The following is a 15,998-nucleotide window of genomic DNA, read 5'->3' on the forward strand; positions in this document are numbered from 1 at the left end:
GACTGGAAAAATGTTGCCTGGTCTGATGAGTCTCGATTTCTGTTGAGACATTCAGATGGTAGAGTCAGAATTTGGCGTAAACAGAATGAGAACATGGATCCATCATGCCTTGTTACCACTGTGCAGGCTGGTGGTGGTGTAATGGTGTGGGGGATGTTTTGTTGGCACACTTTAGGCCCGTTAGTGCCAATTGGGCATCGTTTAAATGCCACGGCCTACCTGAGCACTGTTTCTGACCATGTCCATCCCTTTATGGCCACCATGTACCCATCCTCTGATGGCTACTTCCAGCAGGATAATGCACCACGTCACAAAGCTCGAATCATTTCAAATTGGTTTCTTGAACATGACAATGAGTTCACTGTACTAAAATGGCCCCCACAGTCACCAGATCTCAACCCAATAGAGCATCTTTGGGATGTGGTGGAACGGGAGCTTCGTGCCCTGGATGTGCATCCCACAAATCTCCATCAACTGCAAGATGCTATCCCATCAATATGGGCCAACATTTCTAAAGAATGCTTTCAGCACCTTGTTGAATCAATGCCACGTAGAATTAAGGCAGTTCTGAAGGCGAAAGGGGGTCAACAGGGGGTACACACACACACACACACACACACACCTCCTATGCCTATCAGGTGATCAACCTCACCACGAATCCACACACACGTTAATTTCAGCGCCTCTGATAAAGTGCAGCTCACAGCTTCAGGTGGAGCAGAGGGGACAGACACAGAGCTACAGCTGGATCATCTTATTCTCCCGCTAATTTGCAGGAGAATAAATAATAACAATAATCTCTCTCTTTCTCGTGTAACATTAGTTAAGCGAGTAAAGTTAAATTTTCGGCCTTTTGTTGTTTGTTTTTTAAAAATCCTTCTGAGATCCGGGGGTTTTCAAAAAACATTCCTAGGGCTAACGACGCCGCTGGTGGGAGCATTATTTGATGGGGGATATTAGTCTATCAGAATACGCTACCCCTTAAATTATGTTATAATCAAAAAAACAGAAGACGTCATAATACTGTGAGAGGTATACCTTTATGGGATTGGAAAAGGGAACACATAAGGTAGCATTTTTCGATAGGGCACTGCGACTCGATAGACTCTGCTATCGATTTGCGCTACGGTAGCATTTTTTGACAAGGTTGCACAGATCGTCAGAACACCGGCTCTGGCGGAGCTACAGTGAGGAGCTCCTTAGCTCCTGGTAACGCTCACATTCATAGTTCACCGTGAGTTGTTCATTTGTTACATCAATTACACGACTTAAATAATAATAAAAACAGCCCTCATCACTTCTCCTCTCCTGAAAACATTCATACCAGACTTGCTAACCTTCCTGTCTGCACTCTCCCTGGTCACAGCAGGACGTTTCATGTTACAGTAGGTGAGTGGTGGAGGCTAACGTTACACTGACAGACGTGATTGTAGATTTATTCTGAAACAGTGCAGCACTTCTACTGAGCGGTCCTAAGGAATTAAAGGCCAAATAAAATCCTGGGTGAGTTCAGGGATTCTTGCAAATAAATTGAGGACTATAAATTGAAATTATCTGTATCCTCAGGTGCATTTATGAAGATTTTGGACCAGTTTTTATGCTGCCTGTAAATTCGTTGTTTTATTATTTCGTTTGAAAGTGAATCTCACAGTGAAGAAACTAACCCACTGTCTAACTTGTAGATCTGAGGAGATGAAAACTACTGATGAAAAGTACTGACAGCTGCTGAGGACAGACAGGATGGTAATCTAATCAGGTCAATTATTTATAGAGCCTAACATCACAAAAACGCCGTCTGTCCTCAGAGCCTTGATTCAGATGAGGAAAACTCTCAGGAAGGGCAACAGACGCCACATTAGCATTGAATTAAACACCAGAGTAAGCACAAATCATATTAAATTAAATATGTATTAAGTCTGAATGTTTAACTTGTTGCACACGGATCATATTGTTTATCCTGCTGTCGTATTATTTACATGCAACTACAAGAAAATGTACTTCAGCTGTGTATTCTGAACATTAATGTGTCAACATTTCTTCTGTGGTGTCTATGATTTACCGGACTCAGCAGCAGTCGTAGCGGAGGTCATGGTTGGAGGGTTGGTGCTGGGAGATGAGGAGCTGGTGGTGGTGGGGTCAAAGGTCATGGCTCTGGCTGGGGGTTGGGTGGGGGTCTGTTGCATTCCGGCTGCTGACTGGAACACCTTCACCATGTCTGTGGAGTAAGAGTACAGAAATAATGTCCTTAGTACGGAGATAAACTGGCACACTTATTTAGAATGATTTAATATTTATTTGAACCAAACAGCTTCACAAGAAAGAAAAAGGGATTGTGTGTATGCCAAAGGTCTATACTGCTATTAATACACATTCATGAGTTCACTAATCGGCTCAGACAACAGGTGAGTGTTTCTTCTGCCGGCTGCAGGATGTTTTAGGCACACAGGTGTGTTACAACAGGTTACAGGAGAACCAAACCAATGGACAAACAGATTAAACGTGTAACAGTTCAGTGTGTGTTCAGTACCAGATGTGGGTGCAGGAGAAACTGAAGCAGCAGGTTTAACTGTGGGCAACGTCCGCTCTACAGGGTGACCACGGGACACCATCAGGGGTCGATCTGCAGGTTGAAGAAGGAAGGAAAAAGAAAAGTGTCACAGTGGGTCAAATGTTCCTAAAAGGAATTTCAGCATGAAATAAAAACTTGAGTTCATTTTGAAGCTGCTACTATTGTGTAGTCTAAATGTTTACTTCTCTAAGTGACCACCGGTAGGCGCCAAAATAAGTCATTTTCAAATCCTACACATGGTGGCTTTTAAAATCATACTTTCAGGTGTACCTGGCTGTACGGATGTGCTGATCAGCCAATGGGGTGTGGCATGGGTGGCAAGTGAAGTCCATATATGGTCCTGTTGGGTGGAGTCAGTTTGTTTCTGTAGCAGTAACGGCGTAAGCGATGTCGACTCCGTGCTGCTTTGTGTTTTGGTCTGTATGAAGAAAAATAAACAATAAAACATAAGTTCATTAGCAGAGGGAGACGTGTGTGGTTATTTATCTCGCAGCTTCCTGAAGTGTCTTCACAGTGAAGTTGTGAGGTGTGATACCACACAGACTGTATGAAAAAGTGGACATAGCTGCCGTGACCTTGGCCGTTGGTTTATGGACCACCGTTTTGGCATTTTGGCCGTCGCCATCTTGGGTTTTTGGAACCAGACGTGTGGATCACTGGAGATGAAACTGTTCACCATGATGTAATAAGAATATACTTTGGATATGAACAACCTTAGTCAACAGTACATTTTTAATTTCTAATAATGACAACTATCAACATATAACAATGTAGCAACAAAAATGAGGCTAACCCTTCGGCTAACTCTACAACTGTGCACATCGTTACCTGGCTAGCTACTAGCGCTTTCCGGTCTAGACAGGTCGTCTGATAGAGACGCTGAAGGGTACCTTTTACATCAAATAACGCTTTGTCAGCCTTTCTAAAAGCGTCAGTATTTGACGCCCTGAAATGAGAACAGACAACTACACACGAATAATTATGAACAGGCACATTTGTGGTAACCACTTTTATGCATGTGCATATAGGGATCCGGCAGGCAGCATGGATTTGACCTAACGTTACAGTGATCATATTTGGACGAGAGGGTGGAGCTAGCTGGTTTGGTTAGCAAGATGCATCTGTAATTCACGTTAACTGTGATATTAGCTGGGATGCTAATTTTGGCTAGTAACAAAACGTATTTACTGATAAATGAACAGCCGACATCTAATAAGCTTTTTCAGCGGCGCAGGTTAAACGTACACCGAGCAGCGGATACGAGTCGCCTCTATCCTCATTGACAGGTCGGCATGGGAGAGACTTGTCAACAGGGCTGGATTGGTAATCTGGCATACCGGGCAAATGCCCTGTGACCTTTGTGGCCGATGTAACAAATTATTTATATAACTGTTTTTTTTTTTTTTTTTAAATGGGCCAACAACCGGCCCATAAAGCATGGACAGCGGCCGATTGGGAGATTTTCGCTGCCAGGCAGAGGAGGAGGCTGTGTTAGCGAGTGGCAAAGCTGAGTGTGAGAGTGAGTAGGAGGAGAGAGGAGGTGAAGCGGCAAGCATGAGTAGCTCAACCTGTAGGGAGGGAGGGTCATTTACACTGGGGACGCTGGGGACATAGGCCCACCAACGGCGTCGCCAGGTGGCTTTAGCCCCGAATGTAACTCAACAACATAAAAAATATTTTCCATATTAGGCTAACATGCAATAATCCTCATCACACAGCCTGTCTCGCAGCTCTTCACAGAGCGGAGGCTACCCACAATGCTATTGCTACGTTTTGTTTGAAGTTCGTTGGGGCTCGTCAGCGACCACTAATTTGTCCCGAGAAAAATTTTAATCAAAACATGTAAATATAAATGTTGTCGGTCAGTGTCTAGTCAATGTATTTGCTACACAAACGGTTAACAGTCGCCACAAAGTAGTGAGAGAATAACAGGACACACCTGACCGCGACACAGACACCTGTCGCTCTCTGCTGTCTCTGTCCCCCTCCCTCAGAGACACTTCGCTCTGTTTGACTGTCTCTCTGCTCCAGGTTGCTTCATTCCCTCTGAAGCGGCTGTGAGCTGCACTTTATCAGAGGCGCTGAAGTGAACGTGTGTGTGGATGTGTTTTCTACCTCTGATGCAGAGCAGTGAGCTCGTCTCATCCAGTACATTCCCAGACGGCACTCTGTCAGACGGTCTAAAGGGCGTAGCAGCCTACGACCATATCAGCAGAGCACTAAGGCAGGGTAATGCACAGCAGTGGGGCGGGTAGATTTGGTTAAAATATGACTTCATTCTCATTATATCTCGTAATATTATATCTCAAATTGTTATTCTGCAAATGTCAGAGAACTCAGATATGTGGGAGAGATTTTTCATGTGCAGAAGGTTTTGAACATGAGCAGAAAAGCTGCTGAAACATAGGAGCTATTAAGGTGCACGGGATATTAACTGAATGAAATGAATGGAAAAAAACAAACAGGAGAAACATATTTGACAGTAATACAGAATGCCTGAGAGCCTTACAGCACTATATTACACTATATTTTTATTTTTTGAATTGTCACCTGAACTTTGTGTTTCCTTTTATATATAATGAATTGGTGCAGAAAAATCCACCAGAATGCAGGAAATGAAGTGTTTAAAGCCCAAATCTTTTAGGGGGAGGACCCCCAGACCCCGCCCTCTTAAATCTTTTTATTTATTTATTTATTATCAGTAGTAATTACAAAAATCATAAAAAATGTATTTAATGGCCTATGATATTTAATAATTAAAATGTAACTCAATGATTTATAGGGTTCAGTTTGACAAATGGCATAACAAGGTAGCATTTTGAGGGTTGATACAAGTATGTCTACAGAATACAGGAAATTAAGTATTTAATGTTTAAAATCTTCTAGGGGAAGACCCCCAGACCCCCTTATCAACTATTTCAATACATTTTTCTTCCCCAAATACTAAGCCTATTAAAATATATTGCTGTCTTGTTGTCATGGCCCCACTGTTGTGCAGTGTCAAATCTCATGAGCTAAGAGTTTTGTCGATTTTGGTGGGCCGCCTGGGCCAAAAATGCCAGGGCCGATTTTTTGTCCCAGTCCAGCCCTGCTTGTCAATCACCTCGTAGCCCAACTCTAAAGCCTCCCCTGCTTTCTGGTCTATGTTCCTCTAAATGGGACCATAATTTACTAAATGAACATCACGCTGTGTTGAAGAAGACTTGAAACCAGCGACTGAGACCATAAACTCATCTGGAAAGTGTTTACTGAGGGAATAAATCAGCTGAGAAGTAGCCTCATTTTCTCATAGACTTCTATACAATCACACTTCTTTCTGCAGCCAGTGGAGTCGCCCCCTGCTGGCTGCTAGAGAGATCGCAGGTTTAAGGCTCTTCACCACTGGCTTCACTAAACCAAAACCTGACTGTATCTGAAAACCAGGGGCCAGTTGCACTAAAAACCTTAAGTTATTTTTTTAAGTATGACACTTACCTGTAAGTCTTAATTTCTCCTTAGCTAAAGAATTAACTTAAAGGTGTGGCACAGAATCCCATAAATGTTCCCTTAGTTAAGCAAGCATTAAAATTCTACTGTTACCACCATGAAGACTGGAATTTCATGAAAGAAAGCACAAAAAGTAAATTTGATCCGCAAATACCAGCAAACAGAAAACAACAAATGTGGGAGGAAATCGCTTCAAAAATTACTTCAAGAAGTCTTGTGGAGAGGTCCATCCAGGAGATCCAAAATAAGTATGACTCTGTTCTTGCCAAAAAATAGATCACTAATTATAAAAGGGAACCCAATAAAACTGTTAGAATAACTTTATTTAGGCTATACATATACTAGACGGTATTGCTAGCTAGCAATAAATTTGACAACCTTCCTGTTTTGCTCGTCATTTAGCTTATCCATTGGATTATCCCGGTCGCGGAACACTGTTCTCAGTATATGTAAAATTTCTTCATTTATCGCCATAAACTCAACCATTTTGCGCTTAAGAAAAAGCCTGAGGTACCTTAAATTCTAATATATATAAATATAAGGGTGTTTTGTGCAATCGAATGTATTTTAAGGAAACCTTTAACTCTGACTTTAAGGAAAATCTTAACTTAAGGTTTTTTGTGCAACCGGCCCCTGCACTTATAGCTGGACAAGCTACAGGAGCACTGGACTATTTCTTCATGAACAACAATGTATCCATCATACATTGTTGTTCATGAAGAAATAGTTCCAGCACATAACTCCCCCTACAGGGCTAGCAGTTTCCCTTCCAGTCTTTATGCTAAGGTAGCCTAACCACATCCTGACTTCAGCACAGAACTGAACACAGTCATGTGATTGATGTCAGATATCTCACTCTTGGAAGTAAAGGGGGAAAAAAAAAAAGACATTTTGTCCAAAATATTACACTATTTCTTTAAAATAAAATATTTCCCTCATTTCTGTAGCTGCATTCTGAAGAGATGAAACCTCATTAACCTGATTAACTTATTCACTCACTGTTCTCTCTGCAACAGCAGGATCAGTTGGTCTCCTGGTTTTGTCCTCGTCTCCCAGACTGATGTTCCCCCCAGAGGAGGCTCTATTCTGGGTCACACTGCTCTCTGTCACCCCCCTCTCTGGACCGTCTTCTACCTCTGATTTGTTGATCCCGTCTTGTCCCTTCAAGGACAGCTGATCGGTCGTCATCTCCGAGCCGGGCCCTCCCCTCTCCTCCTGGCTTCCCTCCGAATACTCCACATCCAGCACACCGGGTTCTGAGAAGTCCCGGCGGGGCCCGTCGAACAGGGCGAGGTCCTTCAGGGCCTCCAGGTCCCCAGGGGCCTCAGAGGACTGCGAGAGTGGCTTCCAGCGTCCGCCGTATGGCTCTCCTCTCACCAAAGACTGCAGCACCAGCGTCTGTGGTGATGCTCTCCGCAGGAAGGCGAGGACCGAGTCGGCCCCGGGTCGCTCTCGGGGCAGGCAGTTCTCCCTCTGCTGGCAGCTCAGGATGTAGCAGCGGCCCTCGAACAGCCAGGCCAGGTCGTACCCCGGCAGGTCGCAGCATGCTGCCACGCACTGTGGCAAGGACGCCACTCCGGGTACCCGCAGAATGCCACCGCTCTCTACCGTTGGAGACACCACTGCCTCGGAGAAAGTCGCCCCCTGCCAGCACTGAGACGCCACTACAGCTGAAACACAACACTTTGTTTATTTTGGAGAAATAAGACCTTTTGTTTTTGTTGTAAAACCCTTGCGGAAATTATTTTGGGCTGTAAATAAAATCAACAGACATAGAATTTGAATTTATTTTGTCTGCATGTAAACAACAGGTCTAACATATCTAACATAACATCCATCATTGATTCATTCATTATTGTTGTCAGTAATTATAGATTATTTTGCTTTTCTGATTGCTTAAGCACACTTTTTGAAACTGTAGGCTATTTTTGCAAAACTCTACACACTAACCACAGAACCTTACACCACAAAAGGCAAAACATTACACCTCTCAGCAGTTTGCACAAGTTTTGTCATGCATGTAGTACAGTAAAATTCACATACACACAACGTGTAAAGTTCGGATATGTATTACTCAGTTGTTTTACGTGAGTTTATTTTGAAAGGGACTCTTTACAGTGGCTACAACCAATGCAGAGAGACTCACTCTGTTGATGTTTTGGAACATTGTGTTATCCGTCAGTATGCGGTCTTGTAGTTTGTGAGAAATAAATATTTTAGATTGTAGATTATTAGGACCCGTTGTATTTACCTTTGGAAATAATCAAAGTGTGTTAATCGTCAAGATCAACATGTCCTTAAAGCGGGGCACTGGCCTTCATTAGTACATTAACATGACTGTGAGCTCAGGACGCTGTCTAGGACTGTACACTAAAATGCCAGAATTAAATCAACACCTGCTTGAGGTCGCCTTGTATCGACTCTCTCACTTGAGTGTATTTAGGGCAGAGAGATGCTGCATGTCGAGAGGGGACGCCATTCTCGGCCTCCTACCGTACTGTACGTATAAAGGAATGATTCATCACACCACTGATTCTGTTATTCTGTAAGTTTTCTATTACAAGTTCTGAGTGTCATGCAGTTATTGGAAGTGACCACATTTACAATGTGGGTGTCCTGCTCGGGGGCGAACAGTCAACCTGTGTCACCAGATATTTGTTTTCTTGCAAATCTGTAAATACATTTGATTGGTTGTACAGTAATGATAGATTTGTGTCATTACAGTACATATTACAGAACCAGAACTGGACAGCGATTACAGTTACTTACATTACTTTTAAAAAAACAGATGATACCTGCAACAGTATAGCCAACAGCGTCACTTTGTGTTGAAAAGTGTTGGGGACATAATGGCTCAGATTAGGGACGTGTCAAACTTGACTCGTGAGGTTGCACAATATCGGGGTCACAAGAACAACAATCACATAATTCTCTGCATTCTGAAGACTTTTTCTGCAGCAATTTACGGAAATTCCTTTATTTATATAAAGGGAAACACAATCCAGGTGGCAGGTGACAATTCAAAATATATGGTAGGTTTTTATTTTTTAGCTTAAGTTACTTTTTCAGAACATTTTAAGCAAATATCCATCCATCCATCCATCCATCCACCCATCCACCTTCATCCGCTCAGGTCGCGGGGGGAGCAGCTCCAGCAGGGGACCCCAAACTTCTCTTTCCTGAGCCACATTAACCAGCTCTGACTGGGAGGCGTTCCAGGAAAGGATATCGAGGCGTAGTCGTGGCAAGGAGCAGCGGCTCTACTCTGAGCTCCTCGCGGATGGCCGAGCTTTTCACCCTATCTCTAAGGGAGACACCAGCCACCCGCCTGAGGAAACCCATTTCAGCCGCTTGTACCTGCAATCTCGTTCTTTCGGTCATGACCCAGCCTTCATGACCATAGGTGAGGGTAGGAGCGAAAATCGAGCGGTAGATCACTTGGGGTAAGGACTCCTTCCCTACCTGGAGTTGGCACTCCACAGGTTTCCTGCTGAGAACCATGGCCACAGATTTAGAGGTGCTAATCCTCATCCCAACCGCTTCGCACTCTGCTGAGAACCGATCCAGTGAGAGCTGAAGGTCACGGACCGATGATGCCATCAGGACCACATCATCCACAAAAAGCAGTGACGAGATCCCAAGCCCATTGAACCGCAGCCCCTCATCGCCATGACTACGCCCCGATATCCTGTCCATGAATATCACAAACAGGATGGTGACAAAGCGCAGCCCTGGCGAAGGCCAACCCTCACCTGGAAAGAGTCCGGCCCCCCTCACCCCATACTCCCACAGCACCTCCCACAGTATCTCCCAGGGGACCAGGTCATACGCCTTCTCCAGATCTACAAAGCACATGTAGACTGGATGGGCATACTCCCAAGCCCACTCCAGGATCCTTGTGAGAGTAAAGAGCTGGTCAGTTGTTCCATGACCGGGACGAAAACCGCATTGTTCCTCTTCGATCTGAGGTTCGACAATCGGCCGAACCCTCCGTTCCAGCACCTTGGAGTAGACTTTACCGGGGAGGCTGAGAAGTGTGATACCCCTGTAACTGGCACACACTCTTTTTAAGCAAATAATGCTTTTAAAAAGTGATGGGGACAAAATCTGTAGGTTGGGACATGTCCCCAGCGTCCCCGGTGTAAATGACACCTATGAGTATAGCGGCTCAGATTTGGTTGAACCCGTTGGCCAGCCTCCCTCTAAGCTCATCCCATAGCTGATAACATGGTCAACCACAGTCGCTCAGATTTCATCAGTTATTATGTTCCTGACTCCTCTTCCTCTCCTTTTCCTCATCCTCCTCTTCTTCACCCCCTCATCCTCATCAGGGCCACTGGTAAACCAAACGTTCACCTGTGCACTATTTACATCTCTGATTTAGATTAGTGGTTCACATACCAAAGTGTTTTTCAGAGTCAATGTGGAATGCGAACTAGCAAAACAGAGTAATGTTTGTAGTTTTGACAGTAGTATGTTATTGACTTGCAAACTGAGTGTGAAGCATAGAATGTGCATTCAGTCTTGCACACTGGGCAATTGCACTGGTTGCAAGTGTTAATGGTTTTAGAAATAGTGCTTCATGAAGCACTTTTAAGCATTCATAAAAAAATTTAAAAAAAGATCATTTTGCTCTTAAATTGCACTTTGAACTTAATGAATCTGTCCGAGAGGTCGTCACCAGTAGTTTTGTCATTAATAAACGTCCTTGAACATAAAGATGCAGACAAACGAACCAACAAGTCTGTAGATGTCGTACCTTCCACACTGTAAAGAAGCAGCAGCAGCAGCAGGAATGTTGTGCGCCACATGGTCACTCAAAGTCTGAGAATCTACAACCTGAAACACACAAAGATCACACTGACTGGAAACAGGACTGTAACAGGGAAACATCAGAGAGCCAGGTGAGAAGACAACAAAACAAAAAGGTGAAATCCTCCTGCTTCTTCAGAATAATAAACTATTTAAACCCCCTTGGATCAGCTGGAAAATGCAAAGCTGGAAATAGAGACAGAAACATCAGCTATAATAGTGAAACACTGACAGGAACATTTATTGCACTATGACTACTTAACTTTCATACTGGAAGTTCATGCTACTGATAATACTTGAAGGCATGATTTTACCTTGTAACTTATTTACAGTGTGGTATTAGTACTTCAGTAAAGGATTTAAATACTTCTTCCACCACTGATTACACACTACATTGAGAGATTTTTATAGCACAGTGTCACTGATCCTGAAGAGGTTCAGCACCATGCGGCCGGACAGCGCCACCGGAAGCCCCGCCCGAACAGCACAAAACACCCTGCTCAGTGACAGAAAATAAACGCACCTTTATCCCGCAAACATTTGATGTATTACGATAATCTCATATTGGAGACAGTAGCTTGAATTTATTTTTTTTTTCCTTTCTTCTCTTTTACACGAAAACCACAGCCAAACCGCCGTCAAAGCTCGCGATGGGCAGGTTGCGCTCCTTAAAATACTTTCGCAGTAGTGTGTTATTGACTTGCAAAAATACCTTCGCTCCAAACTCCGTCGGAAATAGTATCAGATAAAAGTGTCCTTGCCTATGTATAAAAATATATAATTGTTAACATGTTAATTGAAACAGCTTCTATATATGTATATACCACTTTCAAATTCGGCATAAGTTAATTAAACAAAATAGCACGTCTTCCACTAAATTTTAAACTTTTAAAGTAGGTCTGTTGCTGTGCCAGCTGGACTACGCCTCCGATAAACGTTAGCAGTGTAAGCTGATTTTAAACTTGGGGTTTGATTGTTGATACAAACACCAATATACGGCCCCAGAATGCGACCACTGGTGATGGAAACCTTTGTTAAAAATCACTTGTTTTCCCTTGTAAGGAAACGTAACATTACAGGATTTATTAACGGAGTCCGGTTGGCGTAAGTGACGTAGACTAACAGCATACAGAGCTAACGTCTGCCAACAAACACCGAATTATTCTTGAATATTAAGGCACTGTGAGGAGAAAACACGATAACGTGAATCTGCATCTACAGTTGATTAAATCATCCCTCGTGTCATCGGTGTCCGTTTTAACGTTAAGACACCTGAACGTCTCTGCTAAATAAAACGTTAACCCACCTGGTTGCTGGTCCGCTCACCCCACCACCGAGTCCTCCCAGTACCTTTACTGGTCCTCCACAGAGAACCCAGTCTGTCCTGCAGGTTACATACTGGGAGTCTCACTGGGTGGGGTTTTAATTGGTTTCACGCTGGTGCTGAAATTTGTTCCGAGAAAACACGAGCAGCGTCGAGTCAGCGAAAACACACGACTTCCGGTCATTGTTTTCAAAATAAAACGTGTCACCTTATTTGAGGATTGATGTTTTCAGGATGTCAAAGATAAATTAGCACTTAAGTGGTAAATATTCCCCTTCAGATAAAGACAATTATATTTGAACAAATCCTTTTATTTTGCCACATTTTATAAACAATTCCATCCAGTAAGCTTTATTTTTTTATTTAAAATTAAGTACAATGTTATTTTAAATTAAATTTAAATTATTTAAAATTTGATATGTGTTTTAAGATATTTTAAACAGTTTAAACATTTAAATAGATTTCTCAGTATAATTTATAGTACATTAGCAATGTTCACGGAACATATTTGCCACATTTTATAAACATTTAATCCAGTTAAAGCTTCTATTTATTTTTTTATTTAAATTGAAGACATTGTTACTTAAATTCAAATTTATTTAAAATTAGATGTGTTTAAAATTGCTTAAAATCTCTTAAAACATTTAAATTACTGAAACATTTAAAAGAGATTTCTCAATATAATTTATAGTAGATTTCCAGAGTTCATGGAACATATTTGTCACATTTTATAAACATTTTCATCCATTTAGCGCTTTTAATTTTTTTCTTTAAAATAAAATACATTTCAAATTTGAACTTAATTTATTTAAAATTAAATGTGTTTCAAGAAATTTTAAACAGTTTAAAATATTTAAATTACTGAAACATTTAAAGTGATTTCTCCATATAATTTATAGTAGATTAGCAATGTACTCAAAGCAGAAAGACACAGAATGTCCCCAGTGACGGTTATATCATCATGCATTAATCTGCTGATTATTTTCTCCATTAATCAATTGTAAAAAGTTTTAAGATGGTGAGGTTACCCAGAGCCCAAAGTGACACCTTCACAATGCTTGTTCTGTCAGTCCAAACCTCAAAATGATTAAAAATAAATTTAATTAAAAGGAAAAGCTGCAAATCTTCACATTTGTGAACCATAAAAGATAGTCAAAATAGTTGCCAATTAAATTTCTGTCAATCAACTATCTGTACCGTAGTTTAATTTATAACAAATCATCATAATTTATAAACTCTTCAATTGTTTAGTGTGTAAACATCTTAAAAGTAAAGTAACTGAAGCTGTCAGATATGTGTAGTGAAGTAAAAGTACAATATGTCCTTCTCAGATGTAGAGTAGAAGCAGAAAGTGTCATGAAAAGAAAATACTCAGTACAAGTATAAATAGGCCTACCTCTAATGTACTTTATTGCAATACTTGAGTAAATATACTTACAGTAGTTACTGTCCACCACTGTAAATACATAACCTTAAATGTATTTTTTAAAATCATTCCTGCATAACATACAGTCCCCTCCAAAAGTATTGGAACAGTAAGGCAAATTCCTTTGTTTCTGTTGTTCACTGAAGAGGTTTGGGTTTAAGATCTGTTTGAAGCCACCCATTTTTCTAGTGAGCAAAACTACTGGAACATGTGACTGACAGATGATTCTTGTTGCCCAGGTGTTGCCTTTTAGGTTGATTGTCCAAACATTAAATAGCTCTGCATGACTAGTCTAAGTTTTCAGCCTTGGTTCAAACCTACAAAGACTGCATTTCCTGTTAAAGAGGATAAACCAACATGAAGACCAAAGAGCTGTCTATGGGAGAAAAGCAAGCCATTGTCATGCTGAGAAAAGAAGGAAAATCGAGCAGAGCCATTGGACAAACATTGGGCATAGCAAGCACAACAATTTGGAATGTCCTGAAAAAGAAAGAAACTACTGGTGTACTGAGCAACAGACGTCCAACAGGTCGGCCAAGGAAAACAACAGTAGTTGATGACAGAAATATGGTGAGAGCTGTGAAGAAACCCCCCAAAACATCAGTAAGTGACATCAGCAATGACCTCCACAGTGCAGGGGTGAAGGTATCACAATCCACTGTTGGAAGAAGACTCAGAGCAGAAATATATAGAGGCCACACCACAAGATGCAAACCACTCATCAGCAGGAAGAATCGGAAGGCCAGACTGAAATTTGCAAAGAAGTACAGAGATGAGCTGCAAAAGTTCTGGAACCCAATCTTATGGACTGATGAGACCAAGATTAATCTCTAACAAAGTGATGGAAAGGCCCAAGTGTGGAGAAAGAAAGGAACTGCTTATGATCCGAAGCATACAAGCTCATCTGTGAAGCATGGTGGAGTGTCACCATGGCTGTTTCTGGAACAGGCTCATTAATATTGATGGAACTGATGATGGTAGCAGCAGAATGAATTCAGAAGTGGACAGAAACATTTTGTCTGCCAATTACAGAGAAATGCATTGAAAGTAATGGGGAGGAAGTTTCTCATGCAGCAGGACAATGAGCCAAAGCACACTGCCAACAAAACAAAGGACTTCATCAGGAGAAAAAGTGGAAGGTTTTAGACTGGCCAAGTCAATCAGCTGACCTTAACCCAATAGAGCTGCATTTCACCTCCTTAAGAGGAGACAGAAGGGAGAAACACCCTGAAACAAACAAGAACTGACAGAAGCTGCGGTAAAAGCCTGGAATAGCATCACAAATGAAGAATGCAACAGTTTGGTGATGTCGATGGGTCGCAGGCTTGAGGCAGTTATTGCAAGCAAGGATTATGACACCAAATATTAAATGTTATTTACTTTAAGATTATTTGTTCCATTACTTTAACTTACACCTGTCCTGAGTTGTTTAACACATCTAGATGTGAATACCAGGAAATAAAAGCTGAAATTCTGAACTCTTGTCTCAATCATCTTTTGATCTTCAACCCAAATGTCTTCAGTGAACAACAAAAACAAAGGAATTTGCCTTACTGTTGGAGGGGACTGCATCTTCTACTACTTCCCTTGTCACATACTACTTACCTTGTCACATACTACTTACCTGTACATAATTACCAATACTAGACAATGTACAATCAAGACTTCCATTACAAAGTACGTTCCTAATGTTTAGATTGATTTCACTTTCAAACTGAGATTTTAATTGTTTGAAGCTTTGTTATTTCTTAACGTGTTTGGTTTTGCCATGTATGTGACTTTGCAGCTGTAACACTTCAATTACCCACTAATATTACTCAACAGAATGCACTTAATATACAGGTGCTGGTCATATAATTAGAATATCATCAAAAAGTTGATTTATTTCAGTAATTCCATTCAAAAAGTGAAACTTATTACTTACTTCATTCCACACAGACTGATATATTTCCAGTGTTTATTTCATTAATTTTATAACTGACAACTAATGAAAACCTCAAAATCAGTATCTCAGAAAATTAGAATATTGTGAAAAGGTTCAATATTGAAGACACCTGGTGCCGCACTCTAATCAGCTAATTAACTCAAAACACCTGCAAAGGCCTTTAAATGGTCTCTCAGTCCAGTTCTGTAGGCTACACAATCATGGGGAAGACTGCTGACTTGACAGCTGTCCAAAAGACGACCATTGACACCTTGCACAAGGAGGGCAAGACACAAAAAGGTCATTGCTAAAGAGGCTGGCTGTTCACAGAGCTCTGTGTCCAAGCACATTAATAGAGAGGCGAAGGGAAGGAAAAGATGTGGTAGAAAAAAAGTGTACAAGCAATAGGGATAACCGCACCCTGGAGAGGATTGTGAAACAAAACCCATTCAAAAAT

The 15,998-nt window shown here is 41.5% G+C and overlaps 1 protein-coding gene and 1 long non-coding RNA gene across 7 annotated transcripts in view; one reads left to right on the top strand and one right to left on the bottom strand.

Moving 5' to 3' along the window:
* Positions 1-12,352, bottom strand: part of kiaa0319 (KIAA0319 ortholog) — a 32,643-nt gene extending 20,291 nt beyond the window's left edge. The window contains exons 1-6 of one of the 5 annotated variants that reach the window (XM_046043671.1): positions 12,174-12,352; positions 10,815-10,894; positions 7,055-7,725; positions 2,840-2,987; positions 2,528-2,620; positions 2,060-2,215 (exon numbers count right to left, since the gene is read on the bottom strand). In XM_046043671.1, coding sequence (XP_045899627.1) covers positions 2,060-2,215; positions 2,528-2,620; positions 2,840-2,987; positions 7,055-7,725; positions 10,815-10,866 — 1,120 coding nt within the window. In that variant the 5' untranslated portion in view covers positions 10,867-10,894; positions 12,174-12,352. Of the gene's footprint in view, positions 1-2,059; positions 2,216-2,527; positions 2,621-2,839; positions 2,988-3,144; positions 3,238-3,397; positions 3,908-4,508; positions 4,557-7,054; positions 7,726-10,814; positions 10,895-12,173 lie in introns of those variants that run through there. The other 4 variants (XM_046043674.1, XM_046043673.1, XM_046043675.1 and 1 more) reach the window with 4 other exon arrangements.
* On the top strand, positions 3,052-7,839 carry LOC123967580. Of its 2 annotated transcripts, XR_006824285.1 has the most exons (3): positions 3,653-3,855; positions 4,006-4,088; positions 7,072-7,839. It is a non-coding gene; the product is annotated as an uncharacterized LOC123967580 (long non-coding RNA). The 2 variants fall into 2 exon arrangements; XR_006824284.1 differs by lacking the exons at positions 3,653-3,855; positions 4,006-4,088 and adding an exon at positions 3,052-3,251.
* Positions 12,353-15,998: the final 3,646 nt, after the last annotated feature.

The sequence above is a fragment of the Micropterus dolomieu genome, linkage group LG03 (genome assembly GCF_021292245.1).
Source record: "Micropterus dolomieu isolate WLL.071019.BEF.003 ecotype Adirondacks linkage group LG03, ASM2129224v1, whole genome shotgun sequence".
Classification (NCBI taxonomy): Eukaryota; Metazoa; Chordata; class Actinopteri; order Centrarchiformes; family Centrarchidae; genus Micropterus; species Micropterus dolomieu.